Source organism: Rhinatrema bivittatum, chromosome 3, assembly GCF_901001135.1.
Source record: "Rhinatrema bivittatum chromosome 3, aRhiBiv1.1, whole genome shotgun sequence".
NCBI lineage: Eukaryota > Metazoa > Chordata > Amphibia > Gymnophiona > Rhinatrematidae > Rhinatrema > Rhinatrema bivittatum.
In genome coordinates this window covers 66,245,542-66,266,928 of record NC_042617.1, presented here as the reverse complement: position 1 = coordinate 66,266,928, position 21,387 = coordinate 66,245,542, and the positions used below count along the sequence as shown (strand labels likewise).

The 21,387-nt window shown below is 46.0% G+C and overlaps 1 protein-coding gene across 4 annotated transcripts in view; it reads left to right on the top strand.

Annotated features, from left to right (window-relative positions):
- Positions 1-21,387, top strand: part of THADA (THADA armadillo repeat containing) — an 828,919-nt gene that overhangs the window by 444,765 nt on the left and 362,767 nt on the right. For all 4 annotated transcript variants that reach the window (XR_003855359.1, XM_029593321.1, XM_029593322.1 and 1 more), the window contains exon 29: positions 17,002-17,170. Coding sequence is in view for 3 of the 4 variants with exons in the window: in XM_029593321.1 (XP_029449181.1) it covers positions 17,002-17,170 (169 nt within the window). In the remaining variant the exon portion in view is untranslated. The remainder of the gene's footprint in view (positions 1-17,001; positions 17,171-21,387) is intronic.

The window sequence follows — 21,387 nt, the reverse complement described above, 5'->3', positions numbered from 1 at the left end:
TGTGCACCCCCATGTGCGTGCCGACCCCCAATTTTATAACATGCGTGTACCGGTACATGAATGTTATAAAATCGTGTGTCTATGTGTGCACGCAAGCTTTTAAAATCTACCCCATGTGTATACTTTTATGCACTAACACACTGCTCCCCGTTTTTTGAGCAATTGATAATGCCTAATATTAATCCGAATACCACCATTACAATCAGGGATTTTACTCTCCGTGTTAACAGTGTAACTCGCTCTCCTAACTGTGATCTCTTTTTAGACTGCATGCAAACTTTAGGATGGGAACAATTAGTCATCCTCCCAACCCATAAGGACGGGAATACACTGGATCTGATATTTATCAACTCGATAATGCCATCATTTGATGTGCAGTTAAGGGTCAGGGACGTATCCTGGGCAGATCATAAATTGATCTCATTTTGTTATCCGGTGCAGCAGCAAGCCCTCTGTTACTCCTAGGACTGACCAGGGTACTATGAGAAGAGGATTTATTGAAAGTAAACCTTTCCTAGCATGTAGCCACATGGACTCAGGACCAATGAATTATGTGCTCCCTTGCTAGCAGATGGAGACGGAGTCAGATTTCAAAGCTGATGTCACCCTAGGTCAGTGATGGCAAACCTTTTAGAGACCGAGTGCCCAAACTGCAACCCAAAACCCACTTATTTATTGCAAAGTGCCAACACGGCAATTTAACCTGAATACTGAGGTTTTAGTTTCGAAAAAACAACTCATACATTAACATCTTTTGTCTTAAAAAAAGGTGGGAAGGCGAAAATGCCAACAGCCCCTTCAGGCCTCTTTCTGTTGCACAGCGCAGGCTGCTTCCTCCCTCCTGGCTGCTGGTGGCCGAATGAGGATCTCGGCCATGCAGCGTGGGCTGCTTCCTCCTCCTCGACTGTCGGCACTAATGATGTCATTCAGACACCGGCAGCCGGGAGGGAGGAAGCAGCCCGCGCTGCAAGGCCGCGATCCTTCCATTCTTTTGGAGCAGGGAGGGCGAGTGAAGGGATCACGGCAGCGCCACCGGGGCAAGCTGCATTAAGGAAAGCATGCACCGTCCCACTGCCACCAATGAGGCTTCTCCCATTGTCGGTGGACCTCTCCCTTCCAACGCCTTTGATAGAAAAAGTAGCGCGACCCCACTAGAATCATCAGTGTCGCCGGCGGGCCACGCTGCTTTTACACTTACTGAGGCCCCACACGGTGGCGCCTTTGATCGGCTCTGAAAATCTGGACATTGTCTGGATATTTCAGTCCTCTGGCTGGCTTCCATACACTGCCTTTAAATTCTGTATTGTCCGGAGAAAATCCGGACGGTTGGCAACCCTAGCGACGGCGTGCGTGCCCACAGAGAAGGCTCTGAGTGCCCCCTCTGGCACATGTACCATAGGTTCCACTGCCCTAGGTATACACAATACCTAGGGCAGTGATACCTAATGGTCTATTCCCCAGTTGAGAATTGTTAAGGCGATTTCCTAGATCCCTCAGAGGTGAGCCTTGGTCCAGTAGCTGGTTCCCGGCATTGACTTGCTGCAGAAGCAGCAGAAAGGCAGCGGGTGCAGAAAGCCGAGTGTGGCGGTGATGGCATATGTCCTCTCCCCCCGCAGCTGGAGACCGTCTCTGGATTCAGCCAATAAGTGCTGAACTCAGGTAAGCAAGGAAGAACTCCTCCGATCCAGAGACAAGGAAGGGCTTCGGTAAGCCTTTTCTCCGGTCTCTTTGCTCGGCGAGCCGTACCGACAACATCCCCGATGCTGCCGCGGCAAGGGAAGGGGGTTTCTGAGCGGGTTGAGCAGCCCCCTGATGGGCTAGGCCACACTCCAGGTTCAGTGGGCATTCCACATGGTAGGTGCCAACTTGCTCACGGTTTTGTGTAGTGCCATCTTCCCCACTGTCTGTCGGTACGTGTGGTGCAGGCCGGCCCCGTTGTGTGTCTACCTTGCTCATAGATGTGTGCTTAGTGGCTATCACATGTGGAAGTATGCATGTCTCGGGGCACCTAAAGCTCCTGTGCGCCTTTCGCGCCCGTAGGGGTACGTGGTCCTGTGCGCCTAATGCGCCCGGAGGTGTGCGCGTTCCTATGCGCCTAGCATGCCCCGAGTTCCACGCCCAACTGGACGCTTAACTGAGTGCATAACCGAGTGCTCCATGGGGTGCTCAGCTGAGCGCATAATTGAGCGCATAACCGCGAGCAGGCGCCTGTGCACAACCTGTCACCCTATTTGCACGGGTCAGGACAGAACTGTGCGCACTTGAGCTCAGGCGCTATCCGACTGAACACACAAGTCGCCGGAACTATGGCTCCGGCAGCTAAGAAGCACAGGCGCCACTCCCTTTGTGCCGCCTGCCATATTAGGGCCGCACAGCCTGACCTTGAATCAGTCCTATGTCAGCACTGTGAGGAGGCCCAGGGGGGCTGGACTCTCAGAGCTTCTCCAGGTCCGTCCCTCCTCGTCTGAGGATGGGTCGGCCACAGACTCTGGTAGCATTCCAGATCTAAGCAACCCTGGGCCTGCGTCATCCCTAGGAGAGAGCAGTTCAGCAGCCCCTATCCCAGTTCTCCTTAGGCTAGGTATGGACCTGGCGACATTTTCTTGGTTGGAATTCTTTCAGGGCCTTCAAGCCTTTGTGCAGGTGCAAACAGCTGTTGCCCCTACCCAGTCTGAGACCCAGCTGGGAGGGCCTTGTCCCCCCAGCCCTACCAGCATACCTCAGGACATGCTTTGCCTCACCAAGGGCATCACTGACAAGGACCCAGACACCACGGATGACGATGGGGATTCAGACTCATTGGAGGATGGGGAAATCCCTCCAGGCCTGGAACCTTATCGGACCATGCTAAGGTTCTTCCACAGAGATGACTTGCCGGCCCTAGTCTCCCAGAACCTCAAGGCTCTGGGAGTGTCTGGCGCGGACTCTGTTGGAACCAAAAAGAAACCCCATCTTGGTGTCTCTACAAAAATCCTCTTAATATTTCCCAATGCTGGAAGCCATGCAGGAGTTGATTGATATGGAGTGGGACACCTCGGAGGCCAGTTTTTAAAGAAGGTCAAGCCTTAGAGGCCCTGTACCCACTGGACCTGGCAGCCAAGGAATGCCTGCGCTTTCTGAAAGTGGACGCCCTGGTTGGCACCATCTTGAAGCAGACAACTATCCCAATAGAGGGAGGAGCAGCCTTGAAGGATGCACACAACAAGAGGTTGGAGTCTATCTTTAAGCAAGCCTTTGACGCAACAGCAATGACACTGCAGATCACCTCCTGTTGTGCCCTGGTGGCCCGTTCATGTCTGCTTCTCGAGAGAGAGGCTGATAGCTCTGGGGTTCCTACCAGGGAGGCGATGGAACCCGCCGCAGCCTTCCTACCGGACGCAAGCTTTGACCTAGTGCGCACCTCGGCCAGAGGAGTTACCTCAGTGGTGGCGGCCAGAAGACAATTATGGCTGCAAAATTGGTCAGCGGACGTGGCCTCTAAAGCAAACCTAACAAAGATGCCCTTTAAGGGATCCCTCTATTCGGAAGCGAGTTGGAAAAGCTTACCAGTAAGTGGGGAGAATCTTCGGTGCCTGAAGAGGTCACAGGATAAGTCAGGCTAGGGGCTCCCAGTGCTTCTGGCCCTACAGAAACCCACTGTGGAAGATCCCAGCCTTTTCGGAACCAACAACAAAAAGAGGAACTGGCTCGGGCTCCTGTTTGGCACGAACTAGGCAATGAAACTGGGCCAACCCATCCATGGGATGAGGAGATAGGGAACCGGCTATCCCTCTTCTATCAGAGGTGGGTCGCGATCACGTCAGACAATTGGGTTCTGGACATTATACGAAAAGGATACGCACTAGAATTTCGCAGCATCCCTCAGGACACATTCATGATGTCGCCTTGCCACTCCCAGCACAAAAGATTTTGTTCCGGCCGCTGCGAGCTCTGTCCCTATGCCTACTATCGCTGAAGACCGTGATTTTGGTGGCAATATGCTCTTCTTATTGCATCTCTGAACTACAGGCCCTGTCATGTCGGGAACCGTTCCTCTGGCTGACTCCAGGAACATTGCAGCTCCGCACCATCCCTTCCTTTTTTCCAAAGGTAGTCTTGGAGTTCCACCTGAACCAAGCCATTTCCTTAACGTCCCTAGATGGATGCAAGAACTTGGAAGACTACTGCCTCCTCCGCCATTTAAACGTCGGCAAGCTGTTGGTACGATACCTAGAACATACAGAACCGGTGCGCAAGACAGACTGCCTATTTGTCCTTCACCGCAGAAAGAAACCAGGCTCGGCAGCTTTGCAAGCTACCATAGCTTGCTGGATCAAGAAAGTAATCATGGGAGCCTACACAAAGGCAGGGAAGCCTCTACCCCTTCAGATGAAAGCTTACTCCACTAGGGCCCAGGCGGTACCCTGGGCAAAAGCTAAGCTATTATCTCCCGGTGTCATTTGCCGAACAGTGACATGGTCTTCCTTACACACGTTCCAAAAAATACAGTCAAAAAATATGTCTAAAGTCCTTTTCAACTTGATTGACATACATGAATAAATTAAATCACAGCTTTATTTCTAACAATGTTAATATCTTGTGTTATTTTCAATGTTTATCCATCCAAAACATAGGTTATGCAATCCTCTCTCTCTTCTCCTTCTATACACTCCCAACAAAGGACCCTTGTTTCACCAACAGTTTCATCAGGGGATTAGTAATAATCATTTGGAGCCGTTCAAATTCATATCCATCTGTGTACTATAATTCCTACTGTAACAATAAAAAATCACACTTCAATAACCCTTTAACGTTAACTACAAAATCCATCAAAACATCTTCAGGTAAGAGTTATATAGTAAATGGTATCTCATATAACATAAAACTGATCTCACCAAGATGTACTCAACATTTAATTAACTTTTAATTAACATTTAACTAAACTGGTCACACATAACCCATAGATCTTAAAACAAATACCCCAATTATTATATCAAATCCCTAACACCTAAAACCTCCAAGACTCAAATATCACCTATATCAAAAACCCAACCACAGCCATCCCTCCTAACTAATTTTGAAATCCCACTAATTCTCTAACCATCCTTCCACTCACCTCCAATCTCTGTTAAAATGCCTTATCCCCAAAGTCTACTCATAAGCGCGCACATTGCACTGTTCCTCAATTCTAAAGTATACACTTTCTATCCACGATCAATAGCTATATAAAGCGACAGAAACAAAATAAATAAAACATCCAAATAAATCTTCATCACCTCAGCAATAAATTCATTTCACAATTATTGCCTACCGAGAGACAGTAAATGTTTTTTACCTTCTGACTTCACAATACTCCACACGACTCTATAACATCGCTGTCGACATCCAGTTCTGAAAAACGCCACAACTGCGCACAGCAGAATCCATGCCCCGTGTATACACGAGGGAAAGTGTCTCATATACAATCAGTGAAATCAATCAACAAACTTAAACATATGCACGCCACTTTACATCCTGATTTAATCCTGCTGCTTCTACCGTTTCACCAATTAAAAATATACCGTTGTTCCTTCTGCAACAGTACTCGAGAAACATTGCCTCCCTGATTCAATTGCACCTGACAAAGTATACAAAATCTCAAATCCTGCACTACATGACCCGCTTATTTCCAATGTTGGACCAAAGGTGCATTTTCTTTGTCAATGTGAATATTACTCAAATGCTCCACTATTCTCACCTTAATGGAGCACTTAGTCTGGCCTATATAAAATAATTTGCATGGGCAAATAATTAAATAAATTACTTGAGTAGTTTGACAATCAAATTTACCCGATAAGTACAATCAAGTTGTAACAATACTTTATACATATCGGAACGGCCTGTCAGGGAACTTCCCTTCCCCCTAACCTAAGCTTCCCACTCCTTTCCCTAACCTTATCCCCCCCCCAAATTCTTATCATACATTTTGCGCCTGCTGGCAGCCTGCCGGCACATGATCCTCCAACACAGCGGCAAATGGCCGCTGTACCAGAGACCTCTGGCTCCGCCCCTGTCCCGGACCGCCCCTTTAGTAAAGCCCCGGGACTTAGACGCATCCTGGGGCTTTACGTGCGTTGCTGGGCCTTTCTAAAATTGGCCCGGCATGTGTATGCCACTGTACACGCGTAAATCTTTGAAAATCCAGCCCATATTGTGGGTTTATAACCTGTCCAGAACTTTGCTTTCTTCACAAAAGGCCCTTTTGGATGTATCCTCAGTGAAACTGGCTAGGCTCTCTGAAACGAGAGACTGTGCTTTTTCTATTGTTGCACCTACATTGTGGAATCCTCTCCCTCATGAATTGATAAAAGTGGAATGCCTAAAGACATTTTAAACTCTTTTAAAAACTGTGTTATTTAAGCAGACATTTTGTTAATTTTAGTATTGTGCAGCCTTGATTTTTAATTTTTAGCAGATCTTATTGGTTGGTTAGTTTTAGCAATTGTACTCTTTTATACATTTTATCATCATGTGTTTTATAATGAGCCACTTTGGGCCCTGGTATAGGCGGCATGTAAATGTAAATAAATAAATAAATGCACTTCCACAATTCATTCAGAATCTGAGCAGCAGCCATATTTGGGAACAGATCCTACATTGGTTCATACAGTGCATGATGTCATGCTGCATTATGATACATATGGAACTATCAGCCACAATGTGTGAATTAATTTTTAGGGTAGCAGTTTAACTTTTAGAAAAGAAGAATGTAACAGCAAAACTTCAATTTGATGAAGATTGGGTATTACTGTTCATCATGCATACTTGTGATATTTTGCATGGATTGAGAGGTGTATTATATTAATTCAGGAAGATACAGAAGTCTAATGTATTAATCTGTAGTGAAATAAAAAGAAAGAACTTAGAAATAAGACCATCAGAAGGATGAACAGTGCCAAGCAGACGAGGGAGTAAAGTTGTTTTAATTCTAATTTTGAATCAAACCTAGACAATTGCAATATAATTTCCTCTTCTCTGGCGTGTACTTAATCATTTGTCACGTTAGGAGAATCAGTTAATCCTGAAGCATTACCTCACCAGTTTATTGGGAAATGTCATGGAGAAATGTGGAATAATGAAATCTTATATTGAAAAGAGATTCTTCCATTCTGTCGTAATGACAATTATTTTGAAAATAATGCCTCCTGTCAGGTAATTAAGCACAGAGAATTCAGGGGAAGCTTGAACAATGGAAAAACTACCTCACTCTGCCACACTGACAGCAGGGTTAGAGAAGTAAATAATCTGATTAATAATATGAGTAGGAGTAACACATTAAAACAGGATTACTTTTCGCAAAAGTAATCTAAATAACTAGATTGTTTTCTAAGGACAAAAGTATACTAATATAGATCACTAGAGGTACCTTTGCCCTTATTTTCCTGTAAACATAGGAAACTCAATAGACTCTTGGTTGTCCAGAAGGCTCCTATTCTGTGCCCATGGCAAAGAATTTTTCAAAATATTGTCTAATATAATGGTACAAATTTCATGTATACATCTTCTCTGAGGACAAGCAGGGTGTGCCTAGTCAGAGTTTCTAGAAACTTTGACTAGGCACACTGACCATGCATGGCATGGCTTATACCACACGTCCATGCAGGGTACCTCTTCAGTCTCTTTTTTTTTCCACAGAGCAGTGAGCCTCGCGGTTGATTAAGCCTAAAAAAAACATGGTTTTGCCTTGTGGAGAACTGTTTTTCCGTAGTTTTTCACATTTATTTTCTTCAGATCTGTCACTGGGTCCCTCTCTGTGCCTCCCCATAGTGTACCCCAGTCAGGGTTTTCAGCATTTGGGTAAGTTTTTTTCACGGTCCTCCCATGGTGGTGGTGCCTGGGTGCCCGCTGGCCATCGATGCCCATTGCCATCATTCCATTCTTTTCCTTTTATTTAGCCTAGTCATGGCCACGTCTGGTTTTCGTCAATCCCCCCAGTGCTCGAGGATCATGTCAATCACTGATCCTCATGATGTTTGCATCCTCTGCCTGGGAGCATCACATGATATCCGGGGTTGCTGCTTATGCACCCAGATGACCCTAAAGGGATGTCATCTTCAACTCGATAACATAGATCAGCACTTCAGGTAAAGAAGTCCGAGCCATCGGCATCAGAAGACCTCTGAGCCGCACCAGTGGACACCACACCATCGACATCGGCAAGACCGTCGGTTCAATCAAGATCGCTGGTGGATAGGGGTACCAGAGACCAACCACTGTCAATCTCCTCCAGTCCGAGGATGCCAGGTGTGTCATCCTCGGCCTCAGCACTGGGGAAGGACAGGACCAAGCATAAATGGAAGCCTAAGAAGTATCGGCACCGGTTCCCCGGGGATGCACCGACTTTTGCCGCGATGCCCCTGAAGCAACCCTGAGGCAAAGAGCGCCCATCCTCCATTGATAACTGGGGTCCACAATGTCTCCATCGGTCCTGGTGCCAGTTGCTGATCACTCTCATGGGTCAGAGGACGAACTGGCCACCCCTCCTTGCTCCCAGTCGGTGATGGCATTGGCAACATTTAAGGAGTAGCTGGAGCGTCGAGTCCAGCTGATGGTGGAGTGGGTGCCACAGGTCTTCTGTCCCGTGGCACTGATGGCACCGGAACCAGTGCCGCCCATCCTCGTACTGCTTCTGGAGAAGCTCAGTGTGCTTATTGGTGCATTACCGACCCAGTTGACGTCGGTTCCTAGGTGGCCCCGGTGCCTGGTGGGCACCGAGGCCTCCCCTACTGATATAGTGGTCATCACCGGTTCGTCCTCCGAGAAAGCTCTGCTGTGGCCGGCGGAGATGCCGAAACCTATAGCCCCCCATCCAGTTCCATCGGTGCCTGAATCTCTGAATGTAGGCCAAGCACATAGGGTCCCATCCCCTGTGGCGTACAGTGAGGATGAGGGTCCCTATCACCCTTGGAGAGATGATCAAACAGAGTCCTTTTTAGAGGACTCAGATGGTCTCCCATCAGACCCTTCTCCTCCAGATGAGCGAAGAAAATCTCTGCCTGAGGACCCTAACCTTCACAGGTTTTATGAGGGTGATAGTGGAGGCTATCCCATTCCAGCTTTTCACTGAAGAGGATGCCAGGCACAAAATGCTTGAGATCCTTCAGTTCATGAAGCCTCTTAAGGAGATTACAGCGGTCCCAGTACACATGATCCTTAAGGAATTACTGCTGAGGATTTTGGAACACCCCCTCACAGTGCCTCCCGCTGTTAAGGTGGACTGGGTTTACCTCATCCAGAAGGCTGCCGGAATTGATAAGCGTCAGCCGCTTCACCAGTCGGTGGTGGTCGAATCTGCCCTAAAGAGGGCCAAACGTTCTCGGACACATTCCTTGACGTCCCCAGGAAAGGACTAGAGAAGTGGACGCTCTTGGGAGGAAGGTGTTCCAAGACGCTATGCTTCTTGCCCGCATTGCCACCTACCAGTTCCATATGAGCCAATACTCCCGGGACATCTGGAAGCAGGTGTAGTAGGTGGCTGAGCTGCCTCAACTGCAGCGAGTCACCCTCATGTCGCTTGTGCAGAAGGGTCTAGAGTGCGGGAAACATGAGTGCCATGCAACCTATAATCTTTGAGAGAACAGTGAGAGTCTCTGCAGCAGGAATCGGCACCCGCAGAATGGCATGGCTGTGGGCCTCATATCTCCGACCAGAGGTGCAGGAAAAACTAGCTGTCATTCCATGTTCTGGAGAGAATCTCTTTGGAGATAGGGTGAGGGATGCTGTAGCACAACTCTGGGATGATCATGAAAAACTCCAACTCTCTGCCAGTATTTTGGACCCAACCTCCTCCTCTAGGACGCCATTGAGGCCGGGGCCCAGGAAGTTCTTCTTTCGCCAAAGGAAGTACTATCCTGCGCCTCCTCAATCCTGTAGACACCATCAGAGTTCCTGCAGCTGTCACAGGCAGCAGAGAGCTCCCAAGCCCCAGTCAGCTCCTCAGTCAACTTAGCTAGCAAAAGTTGTAGGCTTAAATATCCGGGCAGCGTGACGTCATCTCAGGGGGACATCCCTGAGGTTTGCGCCAACAAGGAAATAAAGATGAAGGCGGCATGCGTGCACGCGCCCTATGGTACCTTGGAGGAGCATGGCGGGAAGTAGCCCCAGAGCCAGACTGGGGACGCCGGACAGGACGTCAGACAGACGCCGCGGCAGCCAGTAGTCCGAGGTGAGCAGGAGGAGCCGCAAGAAGAGTGAAGTAGGCAGGGCGAAGCCGTCATAGACCGATGGTCGCAACAGCCTGTACACTACTCCAGTAAAAATGGAGCACTGAGAGGAGAGGATCACCTTGCTGGTGGCTGAAAGGAATCAGTAAGTTTTGCTTGGGACATTGTCTTTTTTGAAAGTATTGGGTCAAAGTTAACTATTTGGAAATATTATTTAGTGTGTTTGTGCTTTTAATAGTCAGTAAGGCAGCAAATAAACAGAAGTTAGACTGCATTTTTAAATAGTCAGTCTGTAAGGCAGCTAGTAAGCAGAAGTTAGTGTTTGTAATTTAAAAAAAAAAAAGTAGCCAGAAGCTAGAAATAAGCTAGGAGCAGTGTATATCTAAGTAAAAAGGTTGAAAAGTTCAGTTCAGTTACTCACCTTGGAAAGGTGTTGAGGTAGTGTGATTTGGTTTGATTAGGTACCAACATTTGTTAATCAAGAGAGCAGTGAGTCACTCTGGCTGACTAACTGAAGTTAGACTGTTTGAATTCCCAACCCTCCCACCCCTAGCTCATCCTTTAATTTATAAGCAGGTGCCACTTACCAAAAAAAAAAAAAAAAAACCTTATTGAGAGTTTGATCATTCCCCTGTAGGCCACTACTAGACATATAGTAAATTCACTAATACATTTAAAGGACATTAATTAGACACATTCCTACTCCCATAGAAACTTAAAACTTAAGTAGGAACTGAACAAATTTGAGATGAAGGCAGCAGTCCAGCAGCAAGAGGGGGGCTTCCCAGTCTTTTGCATCGAGTGTCACATGTATGATTTTTTACCCACCGGTGAGAAATTGTACATGTGCATGCGATGCAAAGAGCTCCTGGCTCTCAGAGAACGAGTCCGATCTCTGGAGGCTAGAGTGGCAGACCTGGAGGAGCTGAGGCAGACAGAGAGGTTTATAGATGAGACCTTCAGGGACATAGTAGCCAAGTTCCAACCTTAGACTAGCAGCCCTGCTGCTGCCTTGGAGGAAGAAGGTCTCATGATTAGAGAGCATCAAACTGGTGCAGCAGGAAAGGATCCTGTAGCAAGGACCTGCTCTCCAGGTGATGCATTGTCCTTTCACACCGAGGATATCTCCCTAAGGCCTACTGCCAGGAGGGAAGGGTTAGGTCGGCCGTCATAGTTGGTGATTCGATTATTAGGCATGTAGACAGCTGTGAGGATTGCCTGGTAACATGCCTACCTGGTGCAAAGGTGGTGGACCTCACGCGTCACCTAGATAGGATTTTAGACAGTGCTGGGGAGGAGCCGGCTGTCGTGGTACATGTGGGCACCAACGACATAGGAAAATGTGGGAGGGAGGTTCTGGCAGCCAAATTTAGACTCTTAGGTAGAAAGCTTAAATCCAGAACCTCCAGGGTAGCATTCTCTGAAATGCTCCCTGTTCCACGCGCAGGTCACCAGAGGCAGGCAGAGCTCCGGAGTCTCAATGCATGGATGAGACGATGGTGCAAGGAAGAGGGATTCAGTTTTGTTAGGAACTGGGGAACCTTTTGGGGAAGGGGGAGTCTCTTCCGAAGGGATGGGCTCCACCTTAACCAGGGTGGAACCAGACTGCTGGCGCTAACCTTTAAAAAGGAGATAGAGCAGCTTTTAAGCTAGAGCAAAGGGGAAAGCCGACAGTCGCTCAGCAATGCATGGTTCGGAGAGAGGTATCTTCAAAGGATACTAATGATGCATTAGAATTAGGGCATCCTGACAGTGAGGTTCCAATCATAAGAAAAGTAGTCCAAGTGCCTGTAACTAAAAACTCACCTGGGCTAAAAAATTATAACTTATCCCTATCAATTGAAAAGCAGAATGAAAATACACAAAAAAACAAACTTTGAAATGTTTGTATGCTAGTGCCAGAAGTGTAAGAAGTAGGATGGGAGAATTAGAATGTATAGCAATGAATGATGACATAGACTTAATTGGCATCTCAGAGACATGGTGAAACGAGGACAACCAATGGGACAGTGCTATACCGGGGTTCAAATTATATCTCAATGACAGAAAGGAGCACTTGGGAGGCGGTGTGGCGCTTTATGTCTGGGATGGCATTGTTAAAGATCTGCTAGGGAATTAGCAATCTCTTATGCTTCGACTTCTGAGAGGGGAGGAGTTAGCAATCTGTTATGTGCGAGCTCCTCTGGAGGGAGGAGCTAGCAATCTGTTATGGTTAAACTCCTATGAAGGGGAGGAGTTAGCAATCTTGTTAGGAAAGCTCTGTGTTAGAGCTAGGAGTAGCAATCTGTTGTGTACTAGCTCCTGAAGGAGAAGGAGTAAGCAAGCAGTTATGAATCTCCATAAGGAGTTGGCAATCTGTAGGAATCTGCTCCTGTGGAAGGAGAAGTAGTAAAGTGATATGCTCAGCTCCTGTAGAGTGAGTAGTAACAAACTGTTAATGAATCTGTTGCTGAAGACTCCTGGTAGGAAAGGAGTAGCCATCTGTTACCAGCGGAGTGCTTGGAGAGGACACTCAACTGTAGAGGAATGTAGATAGGTGAATCCTTGGGCCAATGGGGGGGCACTTAGAGAAGATAAGGCCATCGCGGAAAGATTAAATGATTTCTTTGCTTCGGTGTTTACTGAAGAGGATGTTGGGGAGGTACCCGTAATGGAGAAGGTTTTCATGGGTAATGATTCAGATGGACTGAATCAAATCACGGTGAACCTAGAAGATGTGGTAGGCCTGATTGACAAACTGAAGAGTAGTAAATCACCTGGACCGGATGGTATACACCCCAGAGTTCTGAAGGAACTAAAAAATGAAATTTCAGATCTATTAGTAAAAATTTGTAACTTATCATTAAAATCATCCATTGTACCTGAAGACTGGAGGATAGCAAATATAACCCCAATATTTAAAAAGGGCTCCAGGGGCGATCCGGGAAACTACAGACCGGTTAGCCTGACTTCAGTGCCAGGAAAAATAGTGGAAAGTGTTCTAAACACCAAAATCACAGAACATATAGAAAGACATGGTTTAATGGAACAAAGTCAGCATGGCTTTACCCAGGGCAAGTCTTGCCTCACAAATCTGCTTCACTTTTTTGAAGGAGTTAATAAACATGTGGATAAAGGTGAACCGGTAGATATAGTATACTTGGATTTTCAGAAGGCGTTTGACAAAGTTCCTCATGAGAGGCTTCTAGGAAAAGTAAAAAGTCATGGGATAGGTGGCGATGTCCTTTCGTGGATTGCAAACTGGCTAAAAGACAGGAAACAGAGAGTAGGATTAAATGGGCAATTTTCTCAGTGGAAGGGAGTGGACAGTAGAGTGCCTCAGGGATCTGTATTGGAACCCTTACTGTTCAATATATTTATAAATGATCTGGAAAGAAATACGACGAGTGAGATAATCAAATTTGCAGATGACACAAAATTGTGCAGAGTAGTTAAATCACAAGCAGATTGTGATAAATTGCAGGAAGACCTTATGAGACTGGAAAATTGGGCATCCAAATGGCAGATGAAATTTAATGTGGATAAGTGCAAGGTGATGCATATAGGGAAAAATAACCCATGCTATAATTACACGATGTTGGGTTCCATATTAGGTGCTACAACCCAAGAAAGAGATCTAGGTGTCATAGTGGATAACACATTGAAATCGTCGGTTCAGTGTGCTGCGGCAGTCAAAAAAGCAAACAGAATGTTGGGAATTATTAGAAAAGGAATGATGAATAAAACGGAAAATGTCATAATGCCTCTGTATCGCTCCATGGTGAGACCGCACCTTGAATACTGTGTACAATTCTGGTCGCCGCATCTCAAAAAAGATATAATTGCGATGGAGAAGGTACAGAGAAGGGCTACCAAAATGATAAGGGGAATGGAACAACTCCCCTATGAGGAAAGACTAAAGAGGTTAGGACTTTTCAGCTTGGAGAAGAGACGACTGAGGGGGGATATGATAGAGGTGTTTAAAATCATGAGAGGTCTAGAACGGGTAGATGTGAATCGGTTATTTACTCTTTCGGATAGTAGAAGGACTAGGGGACACTCCATGAAGTTAGCAAGGGGCACATTTAAAACTAATCGGAGAAAGTTCTTTTTTACTCAACGCACAATTAAACTCTGGAATTTGTTGCCAGAGAATGTGGTTCGTGCAGTTAGTATAGCTGTGTTTAAAAAAGGATTGGATAAGTTCTTGGAGGAGAAGTCCATTACCTGCTATTAAGTTCACTTAGAGAATAGCCACTGCCATTAGCAATGGTTACATGGAATAGACTTAGTTTTTGGGTACTTGCCAGGTTCTTATGGCCTGGATTGGCCACTGTTGGAAACAGGATGCTGGGCTTGATGGACCCTTGGTCTGACCCAGTATGGCATTTTCTTATGTTCTTATGTTCTTATGACTACGCCCCCAGGAGGACAGAGGGACTACCGGCTAGGCTTGAGTATGGAGACAGACACAGATAATTCTTTTATTAGACAGGTTAGTAGAACCACCAGAGGTGGCAGTAGTGAGCTGCTATGCCCGGCAGGGCTGAAGTCCCTCAGGTACTGGAACCGCAATCCCAGGGTTGCTGAGCTGTGGAGAAACTATAGATAGTGAGTAGACAGGGTATGCTGTGTTCATAGCCAGAACTGGATGACAGATCTCCCATAAGGTCTTTAGAAAGCTCCATAGCTAGAAAGGGTTAGACCCTCGAGGAGCGAGTACCTGGTTCCAGGGAAAGCTCTGAGAGAGCGATGGTAACACAATTGTCTGTATCTGTGATAGCTTCCAGGCAGTAGAGAATCTCAGAGTGTTCAGGAACATGGGCCCTCGAGGAGCGAGTACTGGTTACCAACGGCAATCTGAAATAGAGAAAAGAGACCGAGGCCCCCAAGGAGCGGGTACTCCTGGTAAGTCCGAGGAGGCAGAGTAGCTTAGTTAGTGAAACCCTTTGCTAACTCGATCCGTTAGGAATTTCTGAGACCTTTTGTATTGGAAGCGGATGATGTCAGTTCAGGGGGATGCCCCTGAGGTTCTCGCCCTTGCTGGTACATCATTTGGAGCGCGCACGTCCTACGTCATCAGGAACATGGCGGATCCACAGCGTCATGCCGTTCTGGGGACGCCGGAGGAAGACGGCAAGAAGACGCCACGGCAGCAACCCATCCATCAGGCCCGGAGGAAGTCGCCACAGTGGTAAGGAGGGCGGAGTGAGGGTGTCGAGCAGATGAAATTTAATATGGATAAGTGCAAAGTGATGCATATAGGGAAAAATAACCCATGGTATAGTTACACAGTGTTAGATTCCATATTAGGTGCTACCACCCAGAAAGAGATCTAGGCGTCATAGTGGATAACACATTGAAATCGTCGGTTCAGTGTGCTGCGGCAGTCAAAAAAGCAAACAGAATGTTGGGAATTATTAGAAAGGGAATGGTGAATAAAACGGAAAATGTCATAATGCCTCTGTATCGCTCTATGGTGAGACCGCACCTTGAATACTGTGTACAATTCTGGGTGTCGCATCTCAAAAAAGATATAATTGTGATGGAGAAGGTACAGAGAAGGGCGACCAAAATGATAAGGGGAAAGGAACAGCTCCCCTATGAGGAAAGACTAAAGAGGTTAGGACTTTTCAGCTTGGAGAAGAGATGGCTGAGGGGGGATATGATAGAGGTGTTTAAAATCATGAGAGGTCTAGAACGGGAAGATGTGAATCGGTTATTTACTCTTTCAGATAATAGAAAGACTAGGGGCACTCCATGAAGTTAGCATGGGGCACATTTAAAACTAATTGGAGAAAGTTCTTTTTCACTCAACGCACAATTAAACTGTGGAATTTGTTGCCAGAGGATGTGGTTAGTGCAGTTAGTATAGCTGTGTTTAAAAAAGGATTGGATAAGTTCTTGGAGGAGAAGTCCATTACCTGCTATTAATTGAGTTGACTTAGAAAATAGCCACTGCTATTACTAGCAACAGTAACATGGAATAGACTTAGTTTTTAGGTTCTTGCCAGGTTCTTATGGCCTGGATTGGCCACTGTTGGAAACAGGATGCTGGGCTTGATAGACCTTGGTCTGACCCAGTATTGGCATGTTCTTATGTTCTTATCTTTTTTTAGGATTCCCCATAATGCTTCTTCTCTACCCCACTTTCCTTGCAGTCATAAGCTCCCTAGATTTTACCCTCGACTTAGCCATGGGTCACAGAAATTTCTTACTTTTTTTGCCCAAACAAATACCATCGACTTATCCATGAGATAGACTTATACATGAGTATAAACAGTAACCATTTTTAGTGCTGTGGAAAAAAAAAGTAATTGGTATTAGAATGTTTTATTGACAAGGTAATCTATAAAAGATTCATTTTTAGAAGTAATAACCCTAAATGACAGGTAAAAATACAGTACTAGACAAAAATAAAGGAAAATACCTACATTGCAGGTAGCCTTCTAACCACATCATTCACCTTCATAGAGCCTCGTGTCATCATCCTCTTAAATGTGATTATGATACTAGGGTAATTATTGAAAACCATTAAAATCTCACTCAGACTGTGGTATGTAAACAATAGAATCTGTTGTGTACTGTAACAAATAAGCTACTATGAATTTGTATTTAAAGCACAGTACCTTCTTAACTTATGCTGAAGTACAGGTGGATGGTGAATGCAAAGCTATTCGAAGCTGTGTTTGTTATCTTCTTGGGCAGAGATGAGAAGGGGCAATCTGATTATCAAGGTGTGACAGCAATGTGCTTTCTTTTGCAGATAAAAGTTGCCCATTACGATACCTTACCAGGGAGTAGTCAGTGTCACATAATTTCTCTTCTCTTCCTCTTACAGGTGTGGTCATTCACCAGTATACCGTTCACGAGAGATGGCTGCCCGTGCTCTTGTTCCATTTGTTATGATTGACCATATACCACGTACGATATTGTCATTACTTGCTATGCTTCCAGACTGCACAAATCCATGTATACGGCAGAATCATATTCATGGGACACTTTTGCAAGTATGATTTTGCTTCCTTTTGCCTGCTGTATTCTTATTTTATCATTGAAGAACCAAGAAAAATGAACTGTAGTACAGTTAGAGAATGATGTAATGTAGGATGCTGGGATGCTGTACAGGAATGTTACAGGGCAAAATAGAAGACTTCTCTTTTACTGTGCGGTGACACTGTAAGTTAAATTGCTGATGGTACTACCACATTGCTGTGCCCTGCAGAAACTGTATAGTACCCAGAAACCCCTTACAATGTTTGAATCAAGAACCCAAACTGGGAATTTGCCAATAGGCGTCTGCTTGTGCCACATAATTCCAACCGTTGAACTGGCCAGAATGTCTGAAGGTTTGTGACAAATAGATCAGCCTTTCACATCTAGATCACTAAATGTACAGTTGCTGTAAAAATGTGGTATTAAGATGATAAACATAGGGCATAAACCAAATCATTCAATTTACCATGTATTGTAAGCAGTCCATGACTTCAGGAAAGCCTCTCTGTCTTTGGAATGTTCTCTGATAGACCTCTTCTTGTTCTCCTACATTCTGACTCTGGCAATCTTTCTTTATCCTATGCAGTCGGACACTGCCATTCTTTGTGCTGTCAGGCCCCTTGGTGCCCCTGTAGTCTGTCTCTCGTAGTCTCTTTTCGAGCTGGCCCCCTGGAGTTCTTTGTCTGCTTGTACTGCTACACAGCATAACAAAGGGGGACTGTGGTTTCAGTGAAAGGATGTCATTTTGTCATTTCTTCCCCCCCAAGCAGTCTCTTGCCATTGTGTTAACAGTGGTGCCTAATAAAGATGAATGAAATCGGTCAGCTCTCATAAACCTAAATCCCTCTCACAAATGAATACTGGACATAAAGGCAGAGATTAGGGTTTTGATCATTGATTGCTATTATTTGGTGCAGCTCTAGGCCCAGTAAGAGGGTAAATTTCAAACCCATTTCCATGGGTAGAACAGTGCTTTTTCCGTCGATAAGCAGGGCATTTAGCCATGCATGCTGGATGACGTCATCCGTGATGTCACAAAGGCAGAGCTTACTGTCTTAGCTCGAAGAGTTTTGAAGTGCACATGACCTTGGGTTCCCGTGCTCCTTGAGCTTCCCTTCAGTTTTTATTTTCCGCGGTACTACACGGACATGTGGCTACTCTATTCACCCCTCAGAAGAAAGAAAACAGAAGAAATTTGACTAAAAAATACATTGATGCCTAAAAGCCCAGGATTTAAATACTGCTCCTGAGGTAAGATCATGTTGGTGACCAACGGCCATAATTATTGTTATTTATGCCTCGGTCCTGACCATGATCAGGCCGCATGCAGGGACTGTGGTAGAATGTCCTCGCAGGCAAGATGATGTTATGGTTTTGAGGTGTTGGAGTGGATTCTTGGGTACTGTGGTGATGGCCAGTCCCACGGGGAGGAGCCCCGTGAGGAACCGCAGTACTAGGCTAGACTCTATACACGCAGACACAGAGAATTCGTGTTTATTATAAAACTTGGTGGTACTGCCCAGGGGTGGCAGCAGTGAGGTAACCCAGTAGAAGTAGTCCAGGGGTCCTCAGCAGAGGAGACCAGTCCCATGCTCAGTTAGATGGTAGACTGCGCAAGGTAGTATAGAAGTCCTGGATGCAGACTCGCAGTGCAGAAGCTGGAGGTGAGACAGACTGACAAGGTTAATTACTCACTGAAGTAGATAGCTGTATTGATGAAGATCCTGGAAGGCAGAAGCGAAGCAGTTGCAACCACCAGTGTAGGGAGCCACAGGCCCTCAAGGAGTGAGTACCCGGTTTCCCAGATAGGTACTTGAAAGAGAGAAGATGGGCCCCCGAGGAGCGGGTACCCAGGTTAGCGATGAGTTACCCCGAAGGGCAGAGAGAGAGCTTCCAGCAGCTGCTGGGAAGCAGCAGAGCAGCTTAGACTGGAGCAAATCCAATCCTTTCTAACTCAGCTTGTTAGCAAACGAAGGGCAGGCTAAATACCCAGATGGCGTGACGTCACTCGGAGGGGACGCCCCCGAGGTTCCCACCATGACGTGGATAAAGATGTGGGTAGCGTGCGTGCACCCTAGGAAGCCCTCAGGAAATCCATGGCGAACACCATTGCCATTCCGGGGACGCCGGAGAGAGTGGCATGAAGACGCGGCAGCAGCCATCTTCACAAGGCTTGAGGAGAGAGAAGGAAGAAAGGTGAGGCACATAGGTCGAAGCCGTCTGAGACCGACAGACGCAACAGAAGACAAAGGGCAGAAAAAATGGAGAGGCTGAGGCACTCATATGCTCCCTCTCCAGCGGATAAAAGATCTACAAAGTCTTCCCTGGGCAAACCAAAGCCCTGGTCCGAGACTTCTCGACGCGCGCATTCAGCCTCGGAGGGCCATGCGCCAAAAACTGCATCAGCGACCACACATCATGCTTCGAGCGCCATGCTGGATATGACGCATACGACTCATGCGTCGTTAAAATCTGCGTCGCTTCAATCAACTCTGCCTCATACAACGCAATCAACGCATGCATCGAAAGTGTCGATATCTACGATGCATTATGACGCATCTAAGAAATCCACAACGCAGTCGACGCATAAACATAAGAGGCCTTCACACAAGATTAGACCACGTAAGTCATTATCTAAGACAAAACATATTACACCTCCATCTGGAGCTCCTTCTTCAGCTAGATCTGCTCTTCAACACCCTATATCTCCGCCTAGAGATCACCATTCTCCTTCATCAATATTATCTGATATTATAATTGATGAACCAGCGGGAAGGTAGGACTCATCACCAGATATTGTTTCTCTTCCTAAACAATCAAAAAAGGACCAAGATCTCCTTCCTTACCACTTCCTAAGACGCTGATTAAACGGTCCGAAACATCTGCCAAAATACCTGACCAACCTCATTGCCCGACAGCTCAGGAAACGTTGTCTCAAATCACTATGCTGTTACACACCTTTTTCCAGGATTGCCCCAGGATCCTAACCTTTTACCACCGGATCCCCATGATCCTACATCTCCACATGTTTCTCCTGCTTCACCTCATGATCTACAACACTCTAATTCTCCTTCATTGTCTGTACACACAATTTCCTGGGATTTTTCTCCTCTTTCATCTCCGGGAAGTTCAACGGGTATTCCATCAGACCCTCCACAAGATCTTCCCTAGCCTACTTCACCACTGGAAGATCTCACGTACGCTAAATTCCTTGAAAAAACTGGGTTTAGCTCTTAATATAGAGACTTGGAAGCTTCCAAACCCAAGATCTGAGGTGATGGGGATTCTTCAGATACTAGATGTCCCGGCTGAGCCAACTGCTCTACTTCCTCATCAAATTTTAGAGGGCCTTATGGACAAGGCTTGGGATGCTCCATACCTTCTTCCCCTGATCTCAAAAAAGCTAGATTTAAAATATAGAATGCAAAAGGCCTCTTACTATTCGAATGTGCAGGTTCCTCACAATTCCATAGTGGTAGAGACGGCAATGAAAAGGACCAAGAAAACAGGCTATACTCTAACACACCTCCAGGAAAAGATGATAAGTTTCTGGATGACTTTGCAAAAAAGGTCTTTCAAAACTCAATGCTCAATTCCTGCATTAACCATCATCAATTTTACATCATACAATATTTATTTAACTGAACTCAACAATTACAACCCTTGCTAACCACCTCACATGGGGACGCTCCACTACCTCAGCCTTTCCTGGACCTCCAAGAAGGGTTGCGTCATTTGTTACGCACTGCATATGAAGTATTTGATACGTCTGCAAGGTCATCAGCAACCTCAATCTCAGTTCCGAGCCAGTAGTATCAGAGACAACGTTCATGACTGCCTAGCAAACTTACCATGCAGGCCGGACAATCTCTTTGGCGAAAAACTCAGAGAAACTGTCTCTTTAATTAAAGAACAAAATATTGCAGTCCAGTCTTTAGCGGCGCCTCTAAACACACCTTCCACATCTAGGCATTACTTCAGTCAATACAAGAGAGGTTTCTACTATCGCAGACTGTATTGCTATTATCAATCTTACCAATCCAATTACAGGCAACCTAAACACTGGAGTTCCCCAAGGATCCGCTCTTTCAGTGATGTTCTTTAACATCTATCTGCTCCCATTATGCCACTTCCTTTCAAATCTGAATCTAACCAACTTCATCTATGCTGATGATATTCAAATATTAATCCCTATAAAAAAATCACTAGAAGAAACATACAAATTAACAGC